General features: G+C 42.4%; 1 protein-coding gene across 2 annotated transcripts; it reads right to left on the bottom strand.

Moving 5' to 3' along the window:
* Positions 1-671: 671 nt before the first annotated feature.
* On the bottom strand, positions 672-21,730 carry mmrn2a (multimerin 2a). 2 transcript variants are annotated; one of them, XM_067480368.1, is made up of 11 exons: positions 21,405-21,730; positions 16,079-16,201; positions 15,404-15,510; positions 13,366-13,446; positions 11,958-12,167; positions 7,815-8,236; positions 7,482-7,676; positions 6,742-7,206; positions 5,703-6,045; positions 3,342-3,812; positions 672-1,900 (listed from the first exon to the last, which is right to left on the bottom strand). In XM_067480368.1, the coding sequence occupies exons 1-11, from the start codon at positions 21,725-21,727 to the stop codon at positions 1,503-1,505; spliced, it is 3,138 nt and encodes a 1,045-aa protein (XP_067336469.1). In that variant the 5' UTR covers positions 21,728-21,730; the 3' UTR covers positions 672-1,502. The 2 variants fall into 2 exon arrangements, with proteins under 2 accessions (XP_067336469.1, XP_067336476.1); XM_067480375.1 differs by lacking the exon at positions 13,366-13,446.
* Between the last annotated feature and the right edge of the window lie 6,156 nt (positions 21,731-27,886).

Here is a 27,886-nt window from a genome sequence, read left to right as displayed (position 1 = left end):
TGGCTAATGATGCACAAACCAATCTTTCTGCAGAATAAAGAGTTGGCGTCATGGCCCTTTCAACTGACATTTTATTTACCCACAGTTATTCAGAGTTCTCTAAAATGGATGTTAAGAAACCTCTGACTCTTGTCTGTCAGCAGCTGTTTCAGAAAACTGACATAAAATTAGCCTTATTCATGAGCTCCTGCTCTGATTGGCTATTTGTGTGGCTTCCTTGTTAAACCCCAGGGAATGGGAACACTGCCTCATCATTAAAATGTTAATAAAGAGAGCATGTGAATCTAAGTGTATTTGACCACAACCATCAAAGGTTTCAGAGTTTGATCACCCCATGACCTTTCCTATTTGATCAGAGGGTAATTAAATTATTCAGAGCTGAAATAGTCCGTCAATGGCAGTGTGTAAACATGGTAAATATTTCCTAGTTTCGGCTGTTCCACTATTACTTCCACGTAGTCTGTGATTAGCATTTTATCACTTAAGCACTCTATTTAAATTTGACGTTTCAAACATAACTACTCAATGTGACAAATACTTTTCAGATTATTGAGTAATGTATCATCAGTGTCCATCCTAAACAATAACAAAGTTTAGTGATCAAACTCCTGAATATAAAACGGAAGGTAATTTATCTGTGTTGTTGTGTGGCTGCAGAGTAACATCATACAAAGTTTTTCTAATACTTTATTTTTAAAACCTTTACATAAATATATACTGTTCTGTGGGTTTTTATAGTATTACTATATAGGCACTTTACAAATATTAAACATATGGGGGAAAAAAAATTTTTTTACAAAAAAATATTTTCTTCATGTAGATATGTAAAGTTGTTTTTACAGACCCACTTTGATTCCGCTCAGTCTGACACATTCATCCTTTTACTTATGAATCTCAGATGCCGTCAATTTTTTTTAAAACTACTGTATATGTGGAGTAAATCAGTCGAGGTTTTGCTCTAAATATGTGGAAGTTTATCAGCTTTAGGTATTGATTATTGATCTGCTCTGAATGAAAGAATAACTTTCATGAAATGATTCATATCAGTGTTCTACAGAAACACCCAGTGGAGCATCTTCCCTCACCAAAAACCTTTGTCTGAGCAGACACCAGCTACAAAGACAGTTTAACCGACAAGTTCTCCATAGGATTCGTGTTCATTAGTGAAGCCGAAACCAGAAAATGCAGCATCGACTGCAGTGCTGCTGAATGTTTGATCTGATAAGAAACTGACTTCAGTGGATCCACTGAGTCTCTGAGGGTTCCTGAAGCAGAGCAGCAGCTGCAGCAGGTTGACCTGAAGACTGAGATTTATTTTAGCTAGTGCCAGTCTTTGAAATATCCTCTAGACCATTATAGATGCTTCAGATGGGCTGAGGACATCTAGACTTTTTTTTTCTGTAATTCCTGTATCTCTTCTAGTCTGGCAGCAGATTGGAGTTTTATTCCTCAAATTCAAAGTGAGGGGATGTTTTGAGTTTTTGGAGCAAGTTAGGATGTCATCAGGTGGTCCGGTGAAGCAGAAGCCCAGTGAAAAGATTGTCCCCTGACTCCACCCACACTCCCCCATTAAGTTCCAGCCTCACCTTTTCGCCCTCCCGCAGCAGCAGGAGGCCCACATCTGTGACAGGCCCCGCCTCTATCACCTTCTGTCGGTGCAGAGACACCAGAGCATCACCTTTCCTCAGGACCACATGGACAGGGCCAGGCCTTAGGTCCAAGGTGATGATAAAGAGGTAGATCCCGTCCACTGAAGCTGTGAACGTGCCGGTGTCAGGCTGAAACTGATCAGTCTTAACAGATGCTTTAAACAGGACTGTGCTTTTTGAGATGCTCAGAGGAGACCCAGCTACAAACAGCACAGAGTTTTCCAATTGGCCGGACAGGAGAGAGGGTACACCTGAAGAGACAAGGAGGACGATGAACATGTGGTATTGTCTGTGTTTAACAATGTGCTTTACTCCTGTACAAGTTGATTATCTTGTTGACAATTCTGCAGCCTCACTTAGTAAAATACGAGATACTGTTGCCCCTCTGAAAAAGGAGGCAGTAAACCAGAAGAGGTGATCTCCATGGTATAAACTTGCAAATTAACTTGGTAAGGAAGTGGCCTTTTACCAATTTTGAAGAATCTAATGTAATATTAAGCTTAGAAAAACAGTTTAAAAATGTACAAAAAAGCTCTGTGATGCCAGAACAGCATATTACTCATCATTAATAAAGGAAAACAAGAACAACCCCCAGTTTCTCTTCAGCACTGTAGCCAGAGCCATACTTCTGTTGAACCTAGTTTTCCCTTAACTCTGAGCAGCAATGACTTCATGACTTTCTTTATGAATAAAATTGTGGCTATGTAGAGAAAGAATTCACCAGATCCTTCCCACAAATATTACAGATAGATCTTCATATACAACAGTGCTAGAATCATCAATAAGGCCCCCATACCTCAAACACTGCTTTTTACCCATAGATCTCACAGAGCTAACTTCAATTATTACCTCATCTAAACTAACAACCTGTCTGCTAAACCCTATTCCAACTAGACAGCTCAAGGACGCTTTATGCTTAAAGGATATGTTCGTATTAGATATCATCAATCTATCTTTAGAAACACGCTAAGTACCACAGGCCTATAAGGTAGCTGTAATTAAACCACTACTTAAAAAAACCCTGTCTTGACCCAGGTGTTTTAGCCAATTACAGACCAATATCTAATCTCCCCTTTATTTATAATATCCTTGAAAAAGTAGTTGCAATGCAATTATGTGACCACCTGTACTGGAATAATTAGTTTGACGACTTTCAATCAGGATTTACACTTCATTTGTCACCACTATATGACATTAAATCTGTATTTTTTACTCCTTTAGTTGTCTTTCTCCTTCTCTGTCTCCGTCTCTCTGTCCCTTTCTGCAGGTGTCCCCGGCTTTGGAGCTGTGTGTTTTCCAGTGTGCAGCTACTGGTCCTACCAACCTGCCCAATGTTTTGCTTTTTGTTGCTCTTTTCTTTTCTCTCTCCCCTTTCACAAAGGTAATTTGTTCTTTTCTCTACACAAAGTGCCTTGAGATGATTTTTATTGTGAATTTGGGGTATTTAAATAAAGTTAAAGTGAACTGATTCAATTTGTGTCCCTATAACTGCAGTTGTTTTGAAACTATGTAATCATATGTTTGTATCAATGAGGGTTTTGTCTTATGGTATTTTTAACCTTTTTTAGTCTCTCTGTACTCGTTTGTGTGTATTAGTATTAAATTCTTTGTACTTAATGTGCACCTTTGCACCTGGATCTAGTTAACACCAATAGATGTTTAAAAAAAACAGCCTCTGACTGCGCTGTTTACCGGATGAATCCCTCCTGCTTCGATGGTTTTCTCTTCTTTCGTCCTGCCCTCCTCCTCCTCTCTTCTCTTTCTTCCCGCCTTTGCTCTTCAGCAGCTCCCACAGTTTATACAGGTCCAGCGTGGCATCTGACCCAGCCAGCACATCTGTGTTCCTGAAGATGTTCTTGAAGACTCCTAGATGCACCTCCAACCCTCTCTTCAGCGACATCACCTCCGCCTGCAGCTCCCTCTCAGTGGATGTGTTGGAACACAGGCAGGGTTTCCCCTCAAGCCGAAGCAGCTTGAGCTTCAGCTCCTCCACCTGTTTCTCCAGGTTCCACAGGTCGCTGCCATCTCCTTTGTGCTCAGGGTGGAGGAGTAGCTGCCGCTCCCTGGCTAGACCTGCACCACTGCTCCTTCTCATGTCACTGGGGAGCAATTGGGGGGAGGAGGAGGACGGCTGGTCTGCAGATGGCACCTCCTCTCTTCCTCCTGTCAAGAGAAGTGGAAAATAAGTGGAACTGACCATGTGTCAGGAGGATTTGATAACTTTGTGTCCTAAACAAACTTGTCTCATTCTGTCACGTCACTTTGCCAGTTCCAGCAAAACCAGCGCATGAGACATGTCCAAGTAACCAGTTGACGTCTCCCATGTGGACACATAAGCTCAGAAAGGTAACTACTGACCCTTGGAACTGAGTTACTACTCTTTGCTTCAGTCAGCTGATGGAGGTTCAGATTTACCTAAGTGCACAAAAGCACTGAGCCAATGGACTTTGACACGTCATGTTAACATTTAGCATTTGTAAGAAGTTAAAAAAAAAAAAAAAAAAAAGGATTTAACAAACAATTTAAAACTAACTAGGGCTGCACCTGTCAGTCTATGATTTTAGGAAATCGTATAGAAACGTGGGTGTTTGGGTGTACGGACGATTTACATTGATGCTTCTTCCCACCAACAGGTTGAGCAGACCAAAACTCTGTATAATTTGTTGCAGAACAATTGTGAAAAATAAAATGATCCTACATTCTTTGAGCCTGATGTAAACTGTGGAAAGTCCGCTGCAGACAGGGACGCTTGGCTGAGCTCCCTCCTCGCTCAGACTCAGAGAAAAAGAAGCTACGTCACAAGTTTATTTTCTTAAATCTCGGTGGTGTCTAAAAGAATTCATATCCAATGATGTCAGAACAGAAAATTATTTCTTCATGCTGTAGTTATGAAGTAAATACGCACACCATGAGCTTATTTTCTTTATTTGCCCAAAATTGTCCCAGATACTGAAGCTTTGTGTCCTAGGTGCAATTTTTACTGTCCCTGGGCAAACAGGACTCCATTCATTTGGAGGCCTGCTTGTGACGATGATAAGTAAATTGACGTATTATGTATAGGATTAAGTCGATGCATTGCTCCACCCCCTTAACAAACTATGATATTAAGACTATAAACATTCAGTATTTGTTCCAGCTTCTCCTATGATGACATGTCACAATTACAGCTGTTGTATTTTACTGTCTTTTATTGATTTTAACACTGTTCACTGATACTATTACAGTTCTGAATAAAGTAGTAAACACAGTTGTAGACTGTGTAGTGACCCCCACCTTTCTAAGGACATTTTCAGATCCTGAAACTATCCTTGTGTAACTACTTACACAACTACAACAGATGGATGCCCTCCCTTTCAGAAAAAGGAAAAAACAAAAAAGAAAATCTTCAAAAAAATTGTTAATTTCTTTACATGTAGTTGGTGTCATTACAAAGCTGCTGCTTGATTGGTTGAACTGGTTTCCTGTTAGTGTAGAAATTTCAGTTTAGATGGAGCCAGTGTTTGTCTGCTAAACTGCAAAATTCTCCACAGAACAGCGGCTCTAGGTTTTTTCTCAGTCTGACTTAGTTTATTATTTCCCATGAAGTATTCTAATCCTCACAAAAGTAGAAATAATCTGTGGATACAAGTCCATTCAAACTTAAATTGCTTTAGTAAAAATAAATTATTATTGTTATTGTCACTGCACTGATTTTATTTTTCCACTTTTATTAAATAAACACAAAAAACTTGAAGTTTCAGATACTGAAAAAACCCTGATAGCATTATATTTACTTCCTAAATAGTACACGATTTGCCTAGTAGTAGCAGTAGTAGCAGTAGGTATTGAGTAGCTTTAAATGGTAACACTAAAAGTTGTACTTTAAATAGTAAATCTTAAACAAATAGAAATGTCTTTAGATTTGTACAAAAGCCATTTCCAGCCTCAACAATCATCAGTTATAGATCTCAGTCTGAAACCTAAAACCCAGGAATGATGGTAACTGGATCAGGACTCTAACAAGGGGAGAGACCATCAGACCCCACATGGTCTGAAGCCCCTGCAGTTCTGTACCTGGTCTGTTTTCCAGCAGCAACTCGATGCTCACACCCTGTTTTCTAAGCTTCTCCTTCAGGGCCGGGATGGAGTGGGCCTCCTGCTCTTGGACGGGCCACTCCAGGAACTCCAGAACCTCCTCTCCCAGCAGCAACTCCAGCACGTCGCTGTGCCGAATGCCGTCTTGCAGCAGTGAATGAAATGAGGTCGACAGGTGTTCCATTCCCTGCACCAAGCGTCTGTCCGTCTCCTTCAGGTTGGTGACGTCGGCCAGACTTGACATCACCGAGCCCCTGAGCTGGTTCACGTTATGGTCCAGAGTTCTGGTCCTGCTCTGCTCAGAGGCCAGAGACTCTTTCACCTGCAGGGAAGGACAAAGTCAATGGTGGTGGTCTGTATTTTGTCATTGTGCTTATGTTGGGGACTTTTCCTACGGCAGATTAATCCTTAGCTGGTCTCTAATGAGTCTTGTTTTACACTTCACAATCCAAGTACACATGCAGCACGTAGGTAATCAGATTACTCCTCTATGCCTCAAAAAGGTACAAAATGAGTGCAGTATTTGTACTGCTCAGTCACAAACACTCACCAAACACTTTATTAAGAACCCATGTGCAGTTAATGTAGGTCAGTGTATTTATGGGGTTTCCGCTTTGAAAACATTTATAAAGGTTCAATAAGAAATTAATTTTTCTGAGGTTTTAATGAAACTGTCAAAAATGTCGACCCTCCGTTTCACATGTTTTAGTGAAAATGTTGGAAATATATAAAGCAATAATCTTTCTGTCTGATCTCAACTGCATTGTCCTCTGTCCAGTGCTGTTCCCTTTATTTCGTCCTTCACGTTCAGAGAAAACTTATTTGACAACACTTCTCAACAGAAAGTAAACGCAGTACTCTTATTTAAAATTACATAGATGATTTATTTTAAATAAGCAGTACCACTGTGTAAAAATACTCCAGTTGAAGTTGTCCTGCAATTAACTTACTGACAACAAATACACTGAAATAAATGGGTCTGTTTCTTTTTAGTAGAGAACTGTCTCATGTGTCTTACCTGCTGGAGGCCGTGTTGCAGCGCCTGCACTGTCCTCGCCCAGTCACTGGTGCTGTCCCACAGCTTGTCCCCTCCATCGCTGCTTTCTTCCAGGGCCAGTCTGTTCTCTTGCGCCAGCTCCGTAACGTTGACAACGGCCTGCTCCAGTCGGACCACAGCGGCGTTCAGTGCCTGGCAGCTGCATCCTCCAGACAAGTTCTTGTTGTAAAAACATTTGAACAGTTTGTCCACATCACTATCCATCTCCCGCAGCCGCTGACACTGCAGAGACATGTTCCCCTCTAGGTCTTTCACGCGCCGCAGCACCTTAGCCTTGGCATCCTCCAGTTCCAGCCCTGTTTCCATGAAATGAATCATACTTGTCCGGGCCGTCTGTACAATCTTCGCATCCAGCTTAACCACCTCCAACTTCAGCTGCTGGATATTGCCCGAGGTCACCTCCACGTCCTCCATCAGCCCAGTCACCTGCACAACAGGTGTGATGAAACATTTTTGACATGGTAGTTTAGTTTCTTTAGTGTCTTTAAACACACAAACTTGTCTCACGTCTTATACAAGACATGTGAGAGGACTTCAACCAAAGTCTTTGTGTCTATGTGAGGGTCAGACGATGTTTTGGCTGACTGCCTTAAAAAAAACTGGACCTGTCTTTTTACCAGGATTTTACACGACCTGCAGAGACCTGATGATGAAAAACTGTGAACAGGATGATGGGTAATGTGTGTTTGTAAAAGACTCACCTTTACCGTGTTGTTGACCACCATGTTGTCCAGGAGTTTGATGGCCTCCCATAGCCCTGAAGTGTCTGAGGACTGCAGTGGCTGGGAGGCAGGCAGAGAAGGAGGAGGGAGGTGACCCTCCAAGGGATCCACCAGGCTCTGTTCCTGGTCCAGCTTCAGCTCTGACAATGTAGCATTCATAGCCTGCAGGCTGGCCTGCGATCCGACACACAGTTCAGAAGATAATAAGATAATAAATAAATTGGACCAGACTTTGTAGTTTAACACAAATGATGAATTCCTCAGAAGTCAGTTAATAATCAGTTAAGTGATTCATCCCTGTCATCCACTGACCTGCAGCATCTTCTGGTGGCGTTTCAGCTTAATGTCGATGTCAGTCTTGAAGCTGGTGAGGTTGTAGTGCAGCATTGCATGCTGGGAGTGCAGCTTGTTCTCCCAGTCCATCCTCTGGCTCTCCACCTCTCTCTGCACCATTCTAATGTCATCAAACACTTCACCCAGTCTGACATCCAACCGTTCCTCTGCTGCATTGTCGAGCTCTGGGGGCCCTGCCTGCATCTCCGGCCCCTGCTGGCTGCTCTTCAGCTGGGCAACCTCATGGGCCAGGTTACCCACCTGCTGGCTCAGGTGCTCCAGTGAGCGATTGAAGGCCTGCAGGACTGGCTGCAGCTGCGACATGACCAGAGCCATCATGTGGGGGACGGGGAGGGCAGAAGGGGTGTCTGAGTATGGGAGGACATCAGCGGCCACATCAACTGCAAAGGACAAAGGTAAGATTTCACTTACATGTTGATACTTTGTGTTAAATAAAGTACAAAAATAAATATAAGTAATCTGCTGCTCGTTTATAAAAATCTGGTTCCCGCTTGGAAAAGTAGTCGGATTTTAATGAACACAGGAAACTGAAGTGTCAAATCACACAAGTACTCTTTCACAGTATTGTTAACTTTGTAGCATGAAGTGTTACTGTTGAAAATATCACAGAAGTTATGCAACTCATCCTGTGGGAAACGTGAATGTTTGGAGTTACTAGTAGATTTCACACACCCACACAGACACAGACGTGAACACAGCACAACCCCTGCGTCTGAAGAACCAACCAGGGAGACGGGAACAACTCCGGTCCTACAAGCTGCCTTTGAAAACACTGCTGTTGAGGCTTCGGGGTTAGAAATGATACGGACAACAGGAGAAAAGAGATTTGTTTCTGTTGGTTCAGCAGAGATGACAGAGTAAAGCCAGGACAAATAAACTGCAGGACACTGCCAGTCCTCCAGCTGGACTTCTTTTTGGTTTCTGAATTTATAAATAAACTTGCAGTTGATTCAATACTTTTTGCGAGTTTGTTTTTTTAAAAACATTATGATTTTTGGAAGAAGTTGTTTTTATTTATAAGTGTTTTCCTAGAAAATGAAGACAGTTTTGAAACGTCAGGAGGTTTTGTGAAATACATTTTATTGAAAAGTTAAAATGTTTTTGTTGCTGACAGAAAAGAAATTTTGTAACATTATTGTAAAGTGGTGACATTTTTCTCAACGTGAAGACATTTTGGCAAAATTAGAACATTTCTTGGAACGGTTTGATGAAGTGAAGACATTTTGAGAGTGCAGAGATTGTTAAAGTATTTTCAGAAATTAGAAATTAAGACTTTTTTGGAAGTGAGGATAGGTTAGGAAGGTTTGTGGAAAATGATTCAATTATTATTATTTTAAAATAACATTATTATTTTAGTTATATACAGGTGCTGGTCAAATAATTAGAATATCTTCACAAAGTTGATGTATTTCACTAATTCAATTCAAGAAGTGAAACTTGTATAATGTATACATTCATTCCACACAGACTGATATATTTCAAGTGTTTATTTCTTTTAATTTGATGATTATAACTGACAATTAAATAACTTTATAACTAAAACCCCAAATTCAGTATCTCAGAAAATTAGAATATTACTTAAGACCAATTCAAAGAAAAGATTTTTAGAAATCTTGGCCAACTGAAAAGTATGAACATGAAAAGTATCAGCATGTACAGCACTCAATACTTAGTTGGGGCTCCTTTTGCCTGAATTACTGCAGCAATGCGGCGTAGCATGGAGTCGATCAGTCTGTGGCACCGCTCAGGTGTTATGAGAGCCCAGGTTGCTCTGATAGTGGCCTTCAGCTCTTCTGCATTCTGGGTCTGGCATATGGCATCTTCCTCTTCACAATGCACCATAGATTTTTCTATGGGGTTAAGGTCAGGTGAGTTTGCTGGCCAATTAAGAACAGGGATACCATGATCCTTAAACCAAGTACTGGTAGATTTGGCACTGTGTGCAGGTGCCAAGTCCTGTTGGAAAATGAAATCTGCATCTCCATAAAGTTGGTCAGCAGCAGGAAGCATGAGCTGCTCCAAAACATCTTGGTATACAGCTGTGTTGACCTTGGACCTCAGAAAACACAGTAGAGCAACACCACCAGATGACGTGGCACCCAAACCATCACTGACTGTGGAAACTTTACACTGGACCTCAAGCAACATGGATTATGTGCCTCTCCTCTCTTACTCCAGACTCTGGGACCCTGATTTCTAAAGGAAATGCGAAATTGACTTCCATCAGAGAACATAACTTTGGACCACTCAGCAGCAGTCCAGTCCTTTTTGTCTTTAGCCCAGGTGAGAACCTTCTGACGCTGTCTGTTGTTCAAGAGTGGCTTGACACAAAGAATGGGACAGCTGAAACCCATGTCTTGCATACGTTTGTGCGTAGTGGTTCTTGAAGCACTGACTCCAGCTGCTGTCCACTCTTTGTGAATCTCCCCCACATTGTTGAATGGGTTTCGTTTCACAATTCTCTCCAGGGTTCAGTTATCCCTATTGCTTGTACACTTTTTTCTACCACATCTTTTCCTTCCCTTCGCTTCTCTATTAATGTGCTTGGACACAGAGCTCTGTGAACAGCCAGCCTCTTTTGCAATGACCTTTTGTGTCTTGCCCTCCTTGTGCAAGGTGTCAATGGTCTTCTTTTGGACAACTGTCAAATCAGCAGTCTTCCCCATGATTGTGTAGCCTACAGAACTAGACTGAGAGACCATTTAAAGGCCTTTACAGGTGTTGAGTTAATTAACTGATTAGAGTGTGGAAAAATATATAAAAGCACATATATGTGTATATGTATGAATATATGTGTGTATATGTATGCATATGTGTATGTATATGTATGCATATGTATATATGTGTGTGTGTATATATATATATATATATATATATATATATATATATATATATATATATATATATATATATATATATATGTTTTAAAATCATTTAAAACTGAAGGACATTTTTGTGAAGCATGTGCAAAGTGAGGACATTTATTAGATGTTGTTCCTCATTTTGTAGAAAGTGAGGGATCGTTTTACAACATTAGAGGGTGAGATTTGGTTTTAGGGTTTTTGTTGGTTTCAGGTTCAGTTTAAGGGTCAAAGAATGAGGAGTCTTAGGAAAGTGAGAAACTCCCTCAGGTCACCTGCTGTCACAATGTCCAGAGACAGAGTCCAGAAAGACACAAACACACTAATCTCAGCCTCTTTCATCACAACAAAACTAATTCTCCTTTCCCACATGCTGAGGGGTACAGAAAGGAAAAAGGACACAGTATAGTGAGGCCATGCTGTGACAGGAAGTTGTGAGTCACCTCAAGCACACCCATCAGCTGGCAGTGTGATTTACTGAGTCCGCTTCCTATTTGGACAAAACAAAGTCTGCGACCCAGCTGTAGTTTTGTAACGTCTTCTTGTAAATGTCCCATTTCAAAATGTAAGAAGACACTTTCACAAGCCATGAGACGGAGGAGATGGTCAAGATTGTCTTCAGAACAGTCGCAGCTGTTTCACATAACAGGATCAAACATCAGACTGATCCTTTAAGGGTGAGGTAATGCTGGGTGGTCAGTGGGGTCAAAGGTCACAGAACAGAGCACTGTGGGAAACTGAGCGAGACCGGTCCCCAAACACACTGCGTACGGAGGAAGTGTGTGATGTGAGGAGCATGCTGCTCTGTGACTCATGAGATGATATAAAAATATACTGTCAGCAGTACAATTATAACACACGCAACGTATGGGAGACAGAAGACAGAGGATGTCCTGTGAAGGAAGTGTGTGTCTGTGTGTAAACTCGGTCAGTGTGTGTCTGTGCTGTAGGCTTCTCTCATAATACCACCGATCACGTGCAACGTTCTGATGGAGTCCGTCTATGTCAGAGCAGCACAGTCACAACAGTGCTGCCTTCAATAAACTGTTTCCAGGTTGTGAACTAGATTTTATGGACATGAATAAACGTGCAGTTTCTGAAAATAAACCCATATTAGAGAGATTAAAGATTCATGAGGTTCATGGCTTACCCTAAAGTTGGCTTCTGATCAGCAGTTAAGAAGAAAGACATTAAAGCTAGAGCTTCATCGTGCTCCATTTGCCGGTTCGATAAAACTCACCTGGGTTGTGCTGGTCCGGCTGCCGGTGCTCCTGGTGGTGATGTCCATGGTGATGTCCGTTTGCATTGTGGAGCCATGTGTGATTGAGGTTTTGGGTGTGATCCGGATGGGAGGTGGTGTGTGTGGTGTTGTGTTGCTGTGTTGTGTAGCTGGCATCGTAATCGTTCTGTTCCCGGTTGGGGTCTGCTCTCTGCTGCTGCATGTGGACTTCTGAAATGCACACGGGGGAGGAAATTATAACATGCACATTAAGGGGGGTGATGATCTATAAACATCAGTAACTGTTTCATCTGCTTTATGTCAGTACTGTTTAAGCATGTGGCAGCATCATAACTTCTCATAACTTTCGTTCACACTGAAATATTCCAGCTCCTGTGACGTTTCCTGATCCCCCCCAGACAAAGAGTCCGGAAAGTCCTCCACCGTCAATAGTTTGACTCTTCTTTCATGTCTGCATTCAAGCATTTGTGAGATACTTTAATACAAAGTAAGTATAAGTTATGTCCAAGGCAGCAGGAAGTACTGTATCTCATCAGTCAATGCTGATAGGGAGGACGATAAATGCTGTTTGCAGTACAAAGGAAGCTGAATGTGCGGTTAGGCAGCATGTTCCACAGTGGTGGGGCCAGTGAGACAGAAAGACAGAGATAATGGAGTGAGGAAAAGCAGTGTGTGTCATTGAAAGGAAAACCTGTGCGAGAGGATGATAGAAGCCAGAGACGTAGAGTAGATGGAGAAGAGAAGACGACTAAGAACGAAGGCCTGGGGCAATGGACAGGTCAGTCCAGGGAGTGCAGACTGGAGGACCGAGTCATGTCTGCGTACAGGAGGTGGACACAATCAAAAACACCTACAGTGTACTACAGATTTAATCTGTGTTCTGAGGAAAAGTTCAGCTTTGTGTAGCAGTGGCTGATGACTCGTCCGCGTTGTTCCTGTTATTGTGTCCACTCCGCCTCTCTGGGACTGCACTTTACAAAAACCTGATTTTATTACATTGACCTCAGCTCACAGGAAGTTGTTTCAATCAGAGGTGTGGTGGGAGCAGACTGTACCGTGTTTAGAGGGGTGTGTGTGTGTGTGTTACTGCCTTCTTTGTTTGTCTTTCTTTGTTAAATTGCGCCTCTAAAGGCCAAAAGTCTATTTTAGCTTGAATGTTCCCAAAAACTTGAACTGTTTTGATTGTCCGAGTCCTCTGTGCCAGTCACAGGGCAGATATTTCATCATGTACACTGCACGTAACTAAGAGTACTACAATGACGAAGCACAGCACAAGCTATGTTTAAATCTGTTTAACAACTCGCCAGCATGAAGCTCATGAGGACAAAATTCTGTTGACAGGGGAAGGAGTGGAGGGTGTGGATGATAACAGAGACATCTCTTCATGTTTAGGGTGGTGTCATCATACCTGGAGCACGGAGCTCCTCACTCTCTGGTCCACGACCTTCTCTCAGACCAGAGCTCCCAGAATCCAACTGGGGGTCGGGGACTGTGAGAGACACACGTCAAACTTTAGACAGCTGGAAGCACAGGGAAGCTGAGTGCACAGAGTGTGGAGCTTACACAGAGCAGGTTAGAGCCTTTCACATACTGCTCTGAACATTCAAATGGACCTTCAAAGGACAGAAACGACATGTGTCTCCTAATGGTTCAAGACTCAAAGGTGCAAAACGTCAGTTTTTGTGATCTGGATGTGAAGGTTTTCTAACATTCAAAAAGTATTCAGACACCTGTTATCTAGATGATGAACACTCTGCTTTTCTCCACACATTCCTATCCAAACACTTCAGTTTTGTACTTGGCAGCTTCTTGAACAGCTTGTCTGCAAACACTGATCAGGCCAAACATTATGACCACTTGCAATTTATTCCAATCTAATACACTACTTCTGACATGAATTTTAATTTTAAAGGTTTCTTGCCATATTTCAAAATACCACCCACTGTTGCCTTAGTGATAAACAGAGAGTAGAATTATCACCTTTCTAACACTTTCAACTGAAAAACTGAGAAACTATAACATTGTAAAAGTAGAATTTGTGACAGAGCTGTTGTGTTGGCCCTCTGCCCTGTCGAGTTGATCTCCGTTTTACTTGCAGGTAGCTGGAAGTGGTTGAAGTCACCTGGACCTGGTGTCCTACCTCCTATGAATCCCCAGAGACGGGGGTTGCCAACTTGATCTCTGGTGCAACTCTAGTTTATGTGTTTTTAGTTTATTATGTAATCTTTTTTGTTATGTCTCACTCATCCATGCACACACTCATCACTGATTGGACTGATGAACTTCAGTTTTATTTATTATATTTTTGCTCTTTTGTTCCAATAAGTTTTTCCACACACGTTCCCTCCACCAGGCACAAATACAAAACCCTCTCTTGCTCATCAAATTTCACAAAGAGTTTTGAGCTGGTGTTCTCTATCAGTCTACTAGAATTGGAGACTATAAGAAAATGTAATAGTAGAATCTCTTCAAGCAAACTATTCTCATCTCGAAAATGTCTTTTATGTCTCTGTGCCAGGAACAGCAGCTCCAGTAACACACGGTCTCTACTTGTTTTCTGTTAAGTGGAAGGAGTAGAACAGTTCATTTAGTTGGTCCATTTTACATGGATGAATGCAGAAATTTGAGTGAACATGACACAAAAATTATTAAGTTAAAAGGTTTATTTAAGTAAATGGTAAATAGTCGCTTATATAGCACTTTTATCCAAAGCACTTTACAATGTTGATTCTTATTCACCCATTCACACACACTGATGGTGGTGGCTGCCATGCCATGCCTGACCCACCAGGAGCAACTTGGGGTTCAGTGTCTTGCACAAGGACACTTTGACATGTAGCCAGGAGCAGGGATTGAACCACTGACTCTGTATTCCATAGTCAACTGTCTTACCAACTGAGCTACAGCCGCACCTTAAGTAGGTAACTTTTTAAGCAGGTGTGAGCAGGTGGACCAATCAGAGGGGCAGCTCTGAAATTTCCACCTGACGACCACAGGGGAGTTAGATGAGGACAGGTTTGACCTTTAGATTAACAGACAGCAGCTTCCCTGAGAAGATTTTGTCTCTTTGACCACTAAAAAGTGTTAAAAAAAATCATTGTCCAAGGAGACAGAAGCGGCAGAATGAACTCAGCCTTCCTCACCAGTTTCAGTCATTACGTTGGCTTTGTCTTCTGCTTTCCCTTAATCAGCTGAAGATTCCAGCATCTTCAGCTTCAACTGGAGGCAGCAGGACGTGTGCGGACAGAGTGGATTTAAATACTTTTTACTACTTTGTCCCAGTTAGAGTTTAGTGTTTTACTGCATTATGTTTTTACCTGATGTGAATACTGGCACTTGTTCCTACACATTGCACTGTGAAGTCCACACCTGTGTTTCACTTTGAAATATTTGTATTGTGGGACATCAGGAATCCTGGGTCATTTCTGATGTCTCTCTTCACCTACCTGTGTCCTCACAGTTGTGTCCTCCGTGTCCCTGACAGCAGGCCCAGTGCAGCTTTGTGACGACCTTCTCTTTTTGGGTGTAGACCAGCCGGGTGGACAGCTTGTACCTGTGCGCATGCACACGTACACACACACACACACACACACACACACACACACACACACACACACACACACACACACACACACACACACACACACACACACACACACACACACACACACACACACACACAGAGTTGTTAGCCTCTGAGGTGAATGAGCGGCTCACACAAACACCCGGTGAAGTAAAAACTCATAGGCCGCAGCTGGAAAAACTCGACAAGGATCTAAATTAACGTCGACTCTACAGAAGTGTGTACAGAACCCGATGTGAGTGTCAGCCATATGTCACATTATCCAGGTCGTGCTTTTCTTTAAGACTTTTAAACATCTACTTCACTTGTAAGTCGCTTTGGATAAAAGCATCTGCTAAATGAATAAATGTAAAAGTAAACCAGTAACCATCCGTGGCTCATTGTCCTGTTTTTAGTCACCGGTGGACAATTGATTTCCATCTCCTTTATGCTGATATGCACACCAGCAAATGTTGCTGGTGTGAACTTTAGTGTACAGAAGTGTTACTGATGTGTAGTAAAACATCACTAAAGCACAGTGGAAGTAATGTGTACTTACATGACCAGCTGACAGTTAGGGAGTCCACTTGGACAGGGGCTCTGAGATTTGATGATGTACTTCTCTGTTCCACACGCCACAGCCGCGGTCACAGTGTGTTTCTGCACAAACGCACACAAGTTCCTGCACAACAGACACACATCCAGAGTTAGGGTGTATGTGTAAATGCTGCGTTTCATGAAGATGGATGAGAAGTGCAGTTTGTTGTTTGGGGTCAGACTTGGTGCCACTGACCAGCAGCACACCACCCTTTACAAACCCATAGACGCTGTCTAGACCAGCTGCTGTAGCATTCATGTATCCACACGTCCAACGTCCAAGCAGGAAACTCTGCTACAGCTTTGGACCATGTGACTGTTCATCACAGGGACAAAGGTACAGTTTGAACGGGCATCAACAAAAAGCTAATCGTTTCTGTGGCAACTGTGCAACTGGTGAGAACCAGTGGTGGAAAATAACAAAGTACAACTACTTTCTTACAGTACTTAAGTACAATTTTCACATATTTGTGCTAAAGAAGATTGACTAATTTAACTTTTACTCGGCTAAGTTTCTAATCGAAGTTCCATTACACGTTACTTTAAACATATCATAATTTAACCCTATTTCTGTCACATGAACTAATGCTCAGTGCAGATACTGCGTTCAAAGAAAAGTGACAAAAGCTTCAGATCATAAAACAACTTCAACCATCATTAAATAGTTAATACCCTCAAAACATAAAGTAGCACTGGTCCACAAAAAAGGTACAGGGAGACTTTTTTACTTTTAATAAACTACTTTAGGCAAAATATAAATCATGTACTAACAGTACTTACTTTTACTTAAGTAGAAATGTCAGAGTACTTATACTATCATACTATACTAGATTAAATATTTGTACTTTTACTTAAGTATAAGTTTTTGAGTACTTCAAATGCTCCACAACTGAAGTTGAACTATGACTTTGTGTTCTTGTCTTGTTGTGTGTCTCCAATTCTGCAGTTCTCATGTGGCTCCATTTTGAGAGAAACTGTCAAAACAACCACAAAGAGACTGAGCAGCCACAGACAGATGGAGAACATCTTTTTTTTTAAAGACACTAAACAGTAATGCAGAACTGTGCCAAAGACACAGACCAAAGTTAAACTGCCACAAAATGAGCATAAAGACACAAAACTGTGTTAAAAGAAGGAAAAACTTCCACAAAGAGATGCATGTCCATGAGGACAGGGCCTGTTGTCTCCACATTTATTGATGTTACGTCATCACAGGACATTTGCAGTTAAAACATTATTAATGAGTTAAATTTGATATGAGAACATCCAAATGGTTTTATTATTTGTTCCTCCACAGCTGATGTCTGGGGACAAAGACCGTAGGTTTGCCTTTGTGCGTCTGTGATCTTTATCTGTTTTTGTTGGCAGGTTAAAACCAGTGGACGTCAGGAGGACGTTTATTTTGAGCTGCCTGTGTCCCGTTTGCTCTCGTCTCCTGTCTAATCTGTTGTGGAGCCGACCCTGTGTGATTTTGACCCGTGTGTGTGTTTACTGATGTTGATGCTGGACTTCCCGTCCGTTGACTCTGACTCTCTGCCATCAGCAACTCAGCTACACTTTCAGATTTCACAATCACTTCAATGTTTTCTGGACCCACTGGATGGACGAGATCATCACATTCCTCATGACCGGGTCAGATCCTTCTCCACACATCCACTGCTGGTTTTCCTGACAAGGCTGAGGTGTTCAGAGATGGTGTGAGGAAAGTTGGATGTTCAGGCATCCATATTTTGTGAGTGAGACACTTTCTGTGGTGTCATTTCCTGTGGAGAGCTGAGGGCCATCAACAAAGACTCAGAGCCTCCAGTCTGAGCTGCCGTCACACACACAGTTAACCCATCAATACACACGGAAAACAAATGCACACAAACGTCAGATCACACCGTTCTTCTTCTCTGCTTCGTGTGATGCATCTTCACCTCGTCGGCAGCTAATTTAGGACATTGAGTTCCTTTGGGACTCCTTGTCTATCACCTCATGTTCAGTGATGAAATGTTCTAAAGACTTTTATGGTGAAATGAAACGTGTTGATGGAAAAAGTTACACTAAATGACGGTATGTTTGTGTTGGGTCTCAGAGATGTTGTTTAGAGGCTTGAACGACTTTAACAAGGATTTGTAAGGATTGCTGGAACCTGTTTAAGGTAAACAGAAGAAGGACAAGAGCCAAGCAACCTCAAACCAAATAAAGAAGCACAAGGTAGTTTTTCTGTTCTGATCAAATCCTGTCAGTCTTTACACTTACTTTCTGTTTCTCAAAAGAGGACATGAGACAGTTTTGAACAAGAGGACACTTTAATACAACTTTTATACTGTATCTCTCAGTCATCATTTCCCACCTCTCTGTCCTCATTTTGATTTCTCTCTGACATCTTTTTGCATAAGTCTTTTCTTGTTCTGTGTCTCCTTCTGGTCTTTGTCTCTGTCTTCACAGCTCTGTCACATCTCTGTCCTCATTTTTCATTTTTGTGCTGGTTTTAACTCTTTACCATGGATTTGCTTCTCACTGCTATTAGATTACTTCTCATCATTTTGTCTCTCTCTCTTTTCTTTTGTCTTGTCTGTCTCGGTCTTTTGACACCACTTATGCATGCTTGCATGATTCTATCAGTGTTCTTCGTCTCTTCCTGGTGCTTCTCTCAGTGTTTTTGTGTTTGTGCCTCCCTAGTTCTACTTTCCAACAGTCCCTTCAGATATTATCTGATACATACAAGTGTGGTCCAGGAGTCTGAAGTCTGTCCCTGATGTCCACTAAGCCATTTACCTGGAGGTTTTGAAGTTTGCAGGAAAATGAAAGTCAGCAAGGACCTTTTCTAGTCTTGGACACTACATGAATCCACAGCTCAAACCTTTATCTGATGGACAGCTGTGTTTCCAGTCTCACCGTCTTTGGATTGTCCTTTTGTCTGTCTCCTGACTGCAGCTGAACAAGCTGTAAATGATGCCCCCATGCTCACGCTATCTTTTGTCTGTCTGGGCATATCTCTGCTCCCTGAGCTGCGTCCCCTGTCAAACAGAGATGTGGGGTCCTCAGAAGTCCTGCAGGTCCTGCATGTGCCAGTCAGACCTACAGGGAACTTTTACTTTCACAGGACGTCGCTGCTTTCAGGAAGACCATTTAAGAAGCCGATGAAGAGACAGAAGAACAGACATTCCTGCCTGACAGACACAGGAAGACTAGGTGTATGTTTCAAAATAGGAGCATGGACTGCAGATTATCTAAAGTCATAATGAGCTCCTTTAAATTCTTGCAAAGACTCAAATCCTCACATCTTGTAGCCAAACTGTAGACTTTTCCACCTCCACTTCATCACCGCTTAAGTACCTGTTGACCTCTGAACCCTGCAGCATGTTTGCCCCCATCTACCTCCACCACCACCACCCCCACCACCACCACCCAATAAAACCTTAAGCAACCAAAGATAAAAAAGAAAAGCCCTGGAAAAACTGCTCTTGATTACAGCAGAGCTCCATTTGCGCATTGTGTCATGAAAGCAGTGTTTAAAGTGTGTGTGTGTGTGTCCGGGGGGGGGGGTTTGTTAAAAAAGCCCTCAGGGATTGTTTTTATCGAGGAATCTGAGGAAGGATCCTGCAGCTTAATGTAAGAAAGTGCGTGAAAACAACGACGGCGGGCACCAAAAAAAAACAGTCACCCGAGACATTTAATCCTTGTATTTAGTCTGTGTGTGTCAGAGGGTGACATGAAGAAACACATCTGGTCTGTTCCCAACAGGTTTTAAAACCTGTCCCTAGATCAAGTAAGCAAATGTTGGAACAGTACAGACCAGAACCAGAACCTCACTGATGAACTGTGTCTGTACAACTTACACGGTTCAGCTTCAACCTGAGGCCATTGACAGTTTTTGGAAAACATCTACAATGACGAAAAAGAAAGTGTTTTATGGACGCACAACTCCTGCAAAATAAAATTAGCAGGAAACTGTCAGGAAACTGACTGGATCTTGTTAAAACAAAAACACACAGACACACACACAAACCTCCTAAATAAATTGACTGACTGTTCCCTGATCCTCAGTCGACCTGGAAGTCTTTCCAGACATCGGTGCTAAAGCAGGGCCCAGAGGGGAAACCATCACCATCACTACCACTGCAGTTTAAGTATGGTTTCTGATGTCATAGATCTGTAAATTTCAGCTCTGACTGACAGAAGCATGAACTACTTTCTTCATTCATAAAAATATTGTTAATTTTCACTTGCTGTCATCACTGTGTCAGTCGTCACGTGAGGCTGAAAATCCTTGTGGACCAGCTGTTTGATAGTTTGTGAACCCTTCAGTGGTTCCTCTGTTTCTGCATCAATTTGACCGAAAACCTCCTAAAACTAGAAAAAGCAGCCAAGTTGAAGTCATGCAGGAGAGGCCTTTAGTTTCCTATACGTTACCCTGAGGTTCTTTGTGCGATTCCTCTAATCCAGACTCTGATCATCCTACAGGATTGTCTCAGGTTTAATCCAGTTTTGAGCTTGTGTGAACAATGTTTTACAGCTTTAGCTCAGTCCCACCATGGTGTGAACTGGTCATTCAACACAAAGACAAACTGTCCAAATGTTCACAGTATCTGTATTGATACTGAAACTATGTGAGTACTTCATCCATCACTGGAAACACGTACTTAACGTATAAGAAGTAAATGTATTGGTCCTGTACTAAAGTTTCTCCTGACTTTCTGATCATTAATCCTCAGTCACTGATACTTCAGCAGCATTTTACTGTTTCTGCTGCTCATCATGAAGCTGGGTTCATCAACTTTAACTACGTTGTTTAGTCCAGTGCTTCTCAACCTTTAAAGGGCCACTAGATGAAAGGGGGGAGACAGAAGAAGGACAAACACAGCCCAGACTCGGATCTAACCATTGACTCCTGGAAGTTTAACAAGTTTACAGAAGAAATGTCTCCTTGTTGGAAAACAATCTGCAGACTAAACACAATTTATGGTCTTAGCTGACTGATAAATGTTGGACAGTAAAAAGTGAAACATGCCTCAGAAGTGCAGTGATGCAGCAGGATATAATGTCAATTATATCTAATTCAATTCTTAACTTTATATATATATATAGCACCAATTCCCAACAAAGTAATCTCAAGGCACTTTACAGAATGGAGTATAGTAGCATAAACAGGAAATACTCAAGTAACTCAAGTTCTTGATTCATGATCAAACATGTCTCACTGTGTATTAAAGCCCAAGTTGACTTCATCAGACTCAGTAAATGTTTCATCAGAGAGATTTTTCAACTTTTTATCTGTTTTACTCTGAATCTAGACTCACCCAGTTCGAGCTGGGTAGTTTCCTGTCTCTCCCAGTGGGGGGGTCTGAGTCGTCCCTGGGTGAAGCCTTGTGAGGTGTGGAAGGATTACCGCTCCTCCTCCCCCTCCTCCTCGTGCCTCCCCCTCCTCCTCCAACTCGGGGTCCCGCGCCCTCACCTCACAGTGTGCGCTCACCAGTAAGCCCAGCACCAGCACCAGTTCTCCCACTGCCGCCATGTCTGCTCTGAGGGGGGGCTTGCCAGCTGCTGCTTTTAAATAGCTGGGAGGGAGGAGGGAGGAGGAGGACACACCCCCTAGTTTCCTCAGCCTTCTCTCTGTCTCCATGTGGGGTGGAGGGAAAATCTGGCCAGTTTTTCACAAATGTTCAAAGTAGAGATGTCTTTGTTATGATGATTATTGTTGTTGTTACCGTTATTATTTATTGTTTATCTTTTGAGATGTTTATTCCTCTCATACATTTTATTTCTTATCTTTTCTCTGTCTCTGTGTGTCAGCCTGGACATAAACTGGGGACCTGTGACTGCTGACATCAGGATTCCTCTGTTGGACCTAGTTTTTCGTGGTCTGTCTCCACATTTTGACTCAAAATAAATTGTTTTTTTCATTGGCACCAAGTTACAGGCACCAATTTGCAAGTTTTAAATTTGTCAAAAAGACAAGACAAAACTCAGTCATGAAGAGTAAAGGAGATAACAACACAGCAGCTGCTCTTCCTCATGTGTCTCCTCCTCTGTCTTCATCCTATTCCGGCAGAGACCAGTGACACCCACCAACTTACCGCAGAAATGACCCCCTTCATTTGACCGGGTGTAATTCTGTGTGTCTCTAAGGACGCTGAGGTTGTCCTTAATCGTCCGGCCCCGTCTTGTGTTTTTCCTACACATTAAAGAGGACGTACACTCACAGCACAAACTGACTTTGTGACGACACTGAGAGAAATTCACCACCTTGTTGCTGACTTTTCTTCCTTTGTTTGAAAATCCAGAGCTTAGACTTTCTGTCACTCTGTAATTATCACAGTGAACAGAGGTCAGGGAATGAGTGTGCAAAAAATGGTTTACTCTGAGGACCAGCATTGACACACTGCAGGCTGCAGGATATCCAGAAGTCCGCAGGAGACGAGCACACGGAACAAACATCTGGTAGTCGACTCCTGTGGTCCTTCAGGTTAGAGGACGGGTTTGTGTGTATTCATGTACCTGTTAACACTATGTGTCTGATCAGGACTGCAGACAAACTCATATACTGACAACAACAAAACACCTTGGAGCTTTTTGCTCCACTACGTTTACATCTGGTTTGTTCTCTGTTCAAGTTCAGTGTTTGGATGTGAGGCCCAGTCAGTCCCATGCTGTCCCACACTGTCTTCAGTGTTGTCCTGAACAAACCAAACCCTCTAAAGCCCAATCATATGAGCTAATGCTGACATTGTCCTGTGGAACATCCAGCCTCCTACGTGGGGTAATAAGGCTGGGACTTAGTTTGAGCCCCCCGATTTGGAATTTTGCTTTTTTGGAGTTTTATTATCCAAAATCTACTTTTTCCTCTCTGAAGCCAAAAACTCTCTGCAGGAGAGTTTTTGTTCAGTTCACTTAGAGCAGCTACAGAGCTAAATAATGTCCATTTATGGACAGTTAGGAATATCGAAACTCTTCTTCATTCTGAAACTTATGAGGGACAGTTGCAACATCCACACACACACCAAAACTCTAAAACAATCCTCGGAAATGACCCACTTCCACCCACGCAGCCAAACCCCTTGTCTCTGTGGAAAAGTCCCTGGATCAGCTTGGACAGGAAAAGTCCACCCCCCCCCCCTTTATTTTCACTATAATTTCTTGTTGAAAACATGTGACTGTGAATCAAACTGTCAGAGCGAGAACAACAACAGTGAACGATTCACACAAAGCTTAACTGAAGAAGTTTTTATCTAAATGCAATCATTGCACTAAATACTGCAAACACAAACTGAGCATGAACACGTCCATTATACAAAACGTCTGTGTGGATCTCAGCTCGTTTTGCCATTGTTATTTATTGATAGCCTGCAGGTTAAATGTTTGGTATATGTTCTGCTTATTTAGCACTTTTATCCAAAGTTGCTTTTCATTCACCCATTCTCACACACAAACACTCGCACACTGATGGCAGTTGCCATGCACGGTGTTCACTGGGAGCAACTTAGGGTTCAGCATCTTGCCCAAGGACACTTCCACACATAACCACAAGGGAACAGGAATCGAACCACTGACACTGTGGTCTATGAACGACCAAGTTATTGGATGGACAAGGCAATATTTAGGATGAATTTTCAATTTCGTCGTACAAGGTCTATTCTACTTTAAACAAAAGGAACAGAGGTGACGTGCTAATGTCTGAGGGGCATCTAGGGGCTGGATACCAGGGAACACAAAGTTCTGAAGAAATACAGGAACCTGAGGAAGCAAGAACGTGAGTGGGTGCAGACACAGATTCTCCTCACAGGAAGTTATGGTTCATCTCTTGCTCCTTGTACGTCAGTCTTTATTCCCTTTGTCTAACTCCACATGGCTCACAGAGCCTTTGATTCTGCTGCTGCTTTTCCCTGATCACCGACTCTCATCGAGTTTCAGCGTTGGGAGAGTTTCTATGTGGCATGAATCAGCCCCAGGACCTAGTGGCCTGTAGGTGGTACAGTTAGTCCAGTAGTTCATTCACTCAGCAACACAAACTATTCTGAAACAGTTCTGTGCCAAAGTTCAGTTTTTAGTGACAGAGGCAGGAAAAGGAGACCTCCTCTGTGATAAACAGGTGTGTGTGTGTGCGTGTGTGTGTATGTGTGTGTGTGTGTGTGTGTGTAAAGCCTCAGTGATGTGACATCAAATCTCTGTCTGTCTCATTGTTTTTCATTTGGCTCATGGATTGCCTGAAGTCGGGCTGAAAAATGAATCTGTCCTGTACATTATGTCATAAACGGATTAAATTCATCCAGTTTCATCTTTCACATTTTTGTTCAGTTTTGTTCTTCCAAAAATGCTTTAAATTAATGTTTTCAACTTCATTCTCCTCCTTCTGCACAACGGGAGCATTCATACAAGTTTTGATGAGCTGTCAAAAGTCCATCTCTGCTTTTGCACTGACACATATAGTTTGTGTTTGACCTAGTGTTTGTCTTTTAACTGATCTTTAGTTTCTGAGACATTTTGGGAGCATACAGAGGTTGTTATATGTCCAGTGTCAGACTGAAACTTAGACGTTTCTGTCTTGTGTCTTTAGGACAAAGAGAAATGGTCGCTGGACGCCCCCTATTGGTCACAGCAGCAGAAACCTATCAGACACCACGGAAAATCTGTTAGTGTGTCAATGTGTGTGACTCCCCTGTCCCACTACTCTAACAATCCAGGAGACCTTATTTAGACTTGTCCCCCTTTCTTATTTAGAATAAATCATTGTGAAGTGCAGAGTTTTTACATGTTCAGGACCTAATGATGTCAGCACACAGTAAAGATGCTGCACTGATGGACGTATTGACAGTGTCCCACTTCCTTCTGAGTGACAGGTGTGTTATAAAACACATTCGCCATAAGGGATGAAACATTAGCTCAGCACAGTGACCCAGTTCAAAAAAGAACTCAAGGTCAGTGTCACAGCTCTTTTAGTAAATGAACATTACAAAATATTGGAGGATTTAGGTCGAAGCTTCATCGGAGGGATAGTTAGAGGAAACAGAGACAGTTGGACAGTGTTTGACGGCATCAGCTGAGAACCGGGTCAGAGTGAGACAGGACGACTTTTCTTAGGAATGACGTTTGACACATTGACCAAAGATGTAAGGTTAAATTGAAGGAGAGTTCATATGACTTCCTCTGCTCTTTGGACAGATCCAGCTGTTTGACAGGATCAAACTACATTAAACCAGAAGTTACAAAACCTGCCAATCAAAAGAAAGTGTTCAAATGTTGATCTCTGCAGTACTGCCACTTCTGCTCTGTCAGTGTGAGGATAGGAAGGTGTCTACAGCTCCTCTCCACAATAAGAGCAGTTATGGAGCAAATGTCTACTAATGAAGTAGTTGTCTGTGGAACATAGCTGTGTGTAACGATGCAGACAGGATAGGATCTCCCTGAAAATACTCTGGGTAAGAACCCTAACACCTTGCGGCCTCAGGCCTGCATTTGGTTGTTTCAGCTGCTGTGGGACTGCTGAACTGTTTGTGGATCGTCTTTGTCTTTTAAGAGGAGCTGGTCCTTTTATTGAGTGATGGAGAAGGTTCGATCTCCACCCTGCTGCTTCCTGCATCACCGCCAATCGAGCACAAGTCCTGACATACGTCTGGTAAGTAATGACACCACAGTGGGAGTCAGCAGGAGAGCAACACTGTGCGGCTCAAGCCCCCACTGTGACCCCCACATGTTTCTTCACGTTTGTCGAAGATGAAGAAACACACTGGCGTGTATTCAGCTGGGATTATGTTTATGTCGGTGAAATGTCCCTTTGTATCCACACACAGACCAAGAGAGAAATTACCTTTAAGTGTGTGAGTCCTACCTGTCCATCATTCATTGTCCCACATGCAGCAGCTCTTCCATCAGTTTAAATGGTGATTAAATGTGTGCAGGCTTTCTGTTGATGGCCTGTGTCTCTAACGCCCTCTCTCACACACTCACACACACACACACACACACACTCCTAATTGTGTTGAAATCAGCAGCTCAGTATCGCCACAAACACCTACTCCTCCCCATTGACAATCAGATTTGTTTGAACCTTTCCCCCTGTCCCCTCATTAACTCAGTCCCAGTTCCTCTAGTCCTTTACATCAAAGCTGTCCTTTGGTTTACCAGCTTTCCCTGTGGACGGACACCTGTTTGACCCCTGCCTGCCTCTGACTCCTGTCTGATGTTCATCACCTTGGACACTCGTCTCTGTCTCTCTGCTGCTGGTTAGCACACGTCTTGTGTCCCACCTGACCCAGGACCCCGAACCCGCCTCTGTTGGCATCATTTAAAATCCACCATGTGGCTCAAGCTGAGACTAATGTGGTGTCAAATGACTGACCACCTTCCCTGTGAACACTGTGTGAGTCACTGTGTTGTCCCAATACCTGTCCATCAGTGTCCTATATTGGTCTGAACTTAAGTCATTTTAAGTGGTGATGGTTGACCTTTCATCACAACTGTTGTTATCTGGACCTTTCTGTACACTTTACTCTTCCCAGTCTTTATGTGACTTTCTGCTGTTTGTTGACTGTTTGTACAGTCTGATTTTATCACAATCTTATTTAATCACAATCTCATTTTATCACCTCTGTGTCTGGTGTCAATTGAAGGTCCAAGCACAGGTCCGGTCCAAACCAGCCTGGTTCCCCATAGAAAAGATAGACAGAAGCTACAGACAGAAGCTACAGACATGTGTATCTACAAGAGGAGACTGGTTTTAACTTGACTTTGTCCTACTTTGCAGACTGTCTTACTTCCTGTTAGACTGCCTCACCTTCTATGCATAAATAAAACTAAGGAAAGAAAATTCTTTTGTCTTTACAAAACTGGTCCAACCGGAATCCAGACTTCACAGGACATATAATGGAGCTGCAGGAACAATTAGACAACCTGTCCAAATCGAGTGTGAAAGGCTTATACAGAGTGAAGCAAGAAGCAGTTCTACACAGAACTGAATTAAAGGTTTATGTAAATGAGAATTCGTTTTACAAAAACTTCTAAAAACATATTTTAACTCAATGGTATGGGATATTTAGTAGTTTGAAAAAGTGTGTAATAAAGTGACAGTGAGTATTTTTTGGGAAAAAAAAGTTAAAATATTCGATAAAGTTCTTTTTAAATTTCATTATGTATAAAAACCCAGGACAGCAGCAACCTGTTGGCCAATAGATTAGGGCATGGCTTTCCTGTTACACACACACACACACACACACACACACACACACACACACACACACGTTCAGCCACATCTGTTTTCCATCATGGATCAATCATTAAGTTCTCGTTTGGTTTCGTGTTTGTGAAATGAACAAAAGGTCCACTTTTGTCCAAACGAAGTCAAAAACTGTGTTTGTCTTCATCTCTGTCCCTCAGATGGACACCCTGTAGGACTGTTCAGAGGTCAAATTAGGGCTCAGTGAAGACATTTCTGGGAATTCCAGCTTCAGACAACCATCTGTTCATCAGTGAGAGTGTTTGTCCTCATCTCCAGCTCAGCAGATTATCCCCATAATGCCTTTATATCAGAGCAATGACCTAAACGTCCAGACCACGTCGCTCTTTATAAACATGTCTCCCCTTAACGATCTGTCTTTTCTTCACAACCTTCATCCACCAGCAGCAGGAGGTGGCTTTTTTCCAGTTTTTCCTGCAGGTTGAAGAAGCTCAGGTTCAGCTTTTCAGTTTTTGCATGAAGACTAAGGCTCTTGGATCAGATATGGAAGACTGAAATCAGGATCTGAACAGTACCCAGAGGACGACCAGAGTGTGGAACACCTTCCTTGTC

This window comes from Channa argus, chromosome 1 (assembly GCF_033026475.1).
Source record: "Channa argus isolate prfri chromosome 1, Channa argus male v1.0, whole genome shotgun sequence".
Lineage (NCBI taxonomy): Eukaryota > Metazoa > Chordata > Actinopteri > Anabantiformes > Channidae > Channa > Channa argus.
Note: the sequence above shows the minus strand (reverse complement) of the source record. Positions and strands in the feature narration are given on the sequence as shown.

Bases quoted from the DNA above. Each gene is read 5' to 3' on its own strand.
- mmrn2a (XM_067480368.1), bottom strand. From the start codon at position 21,727: ATGGAGACAGAGAGAAGGCTGAGGAAACTAGGGGGTGTGTCCTCCTCC. The intron at 8,237-11,957 runs GTGAGTTTTATC...TGTCCTTTGCAG, and splicing joins GCCGGACCAGCACAACCCAG to TTGATGTGGCCGCTGATGTC. The intron at 7,677-7,814 runs GTCAGTGGATGA...GTCGGATCGCAG, and splicing joins GCCACCAGAAGATGCTGCAG to GCCAGCCTGCAGGCTATGAA.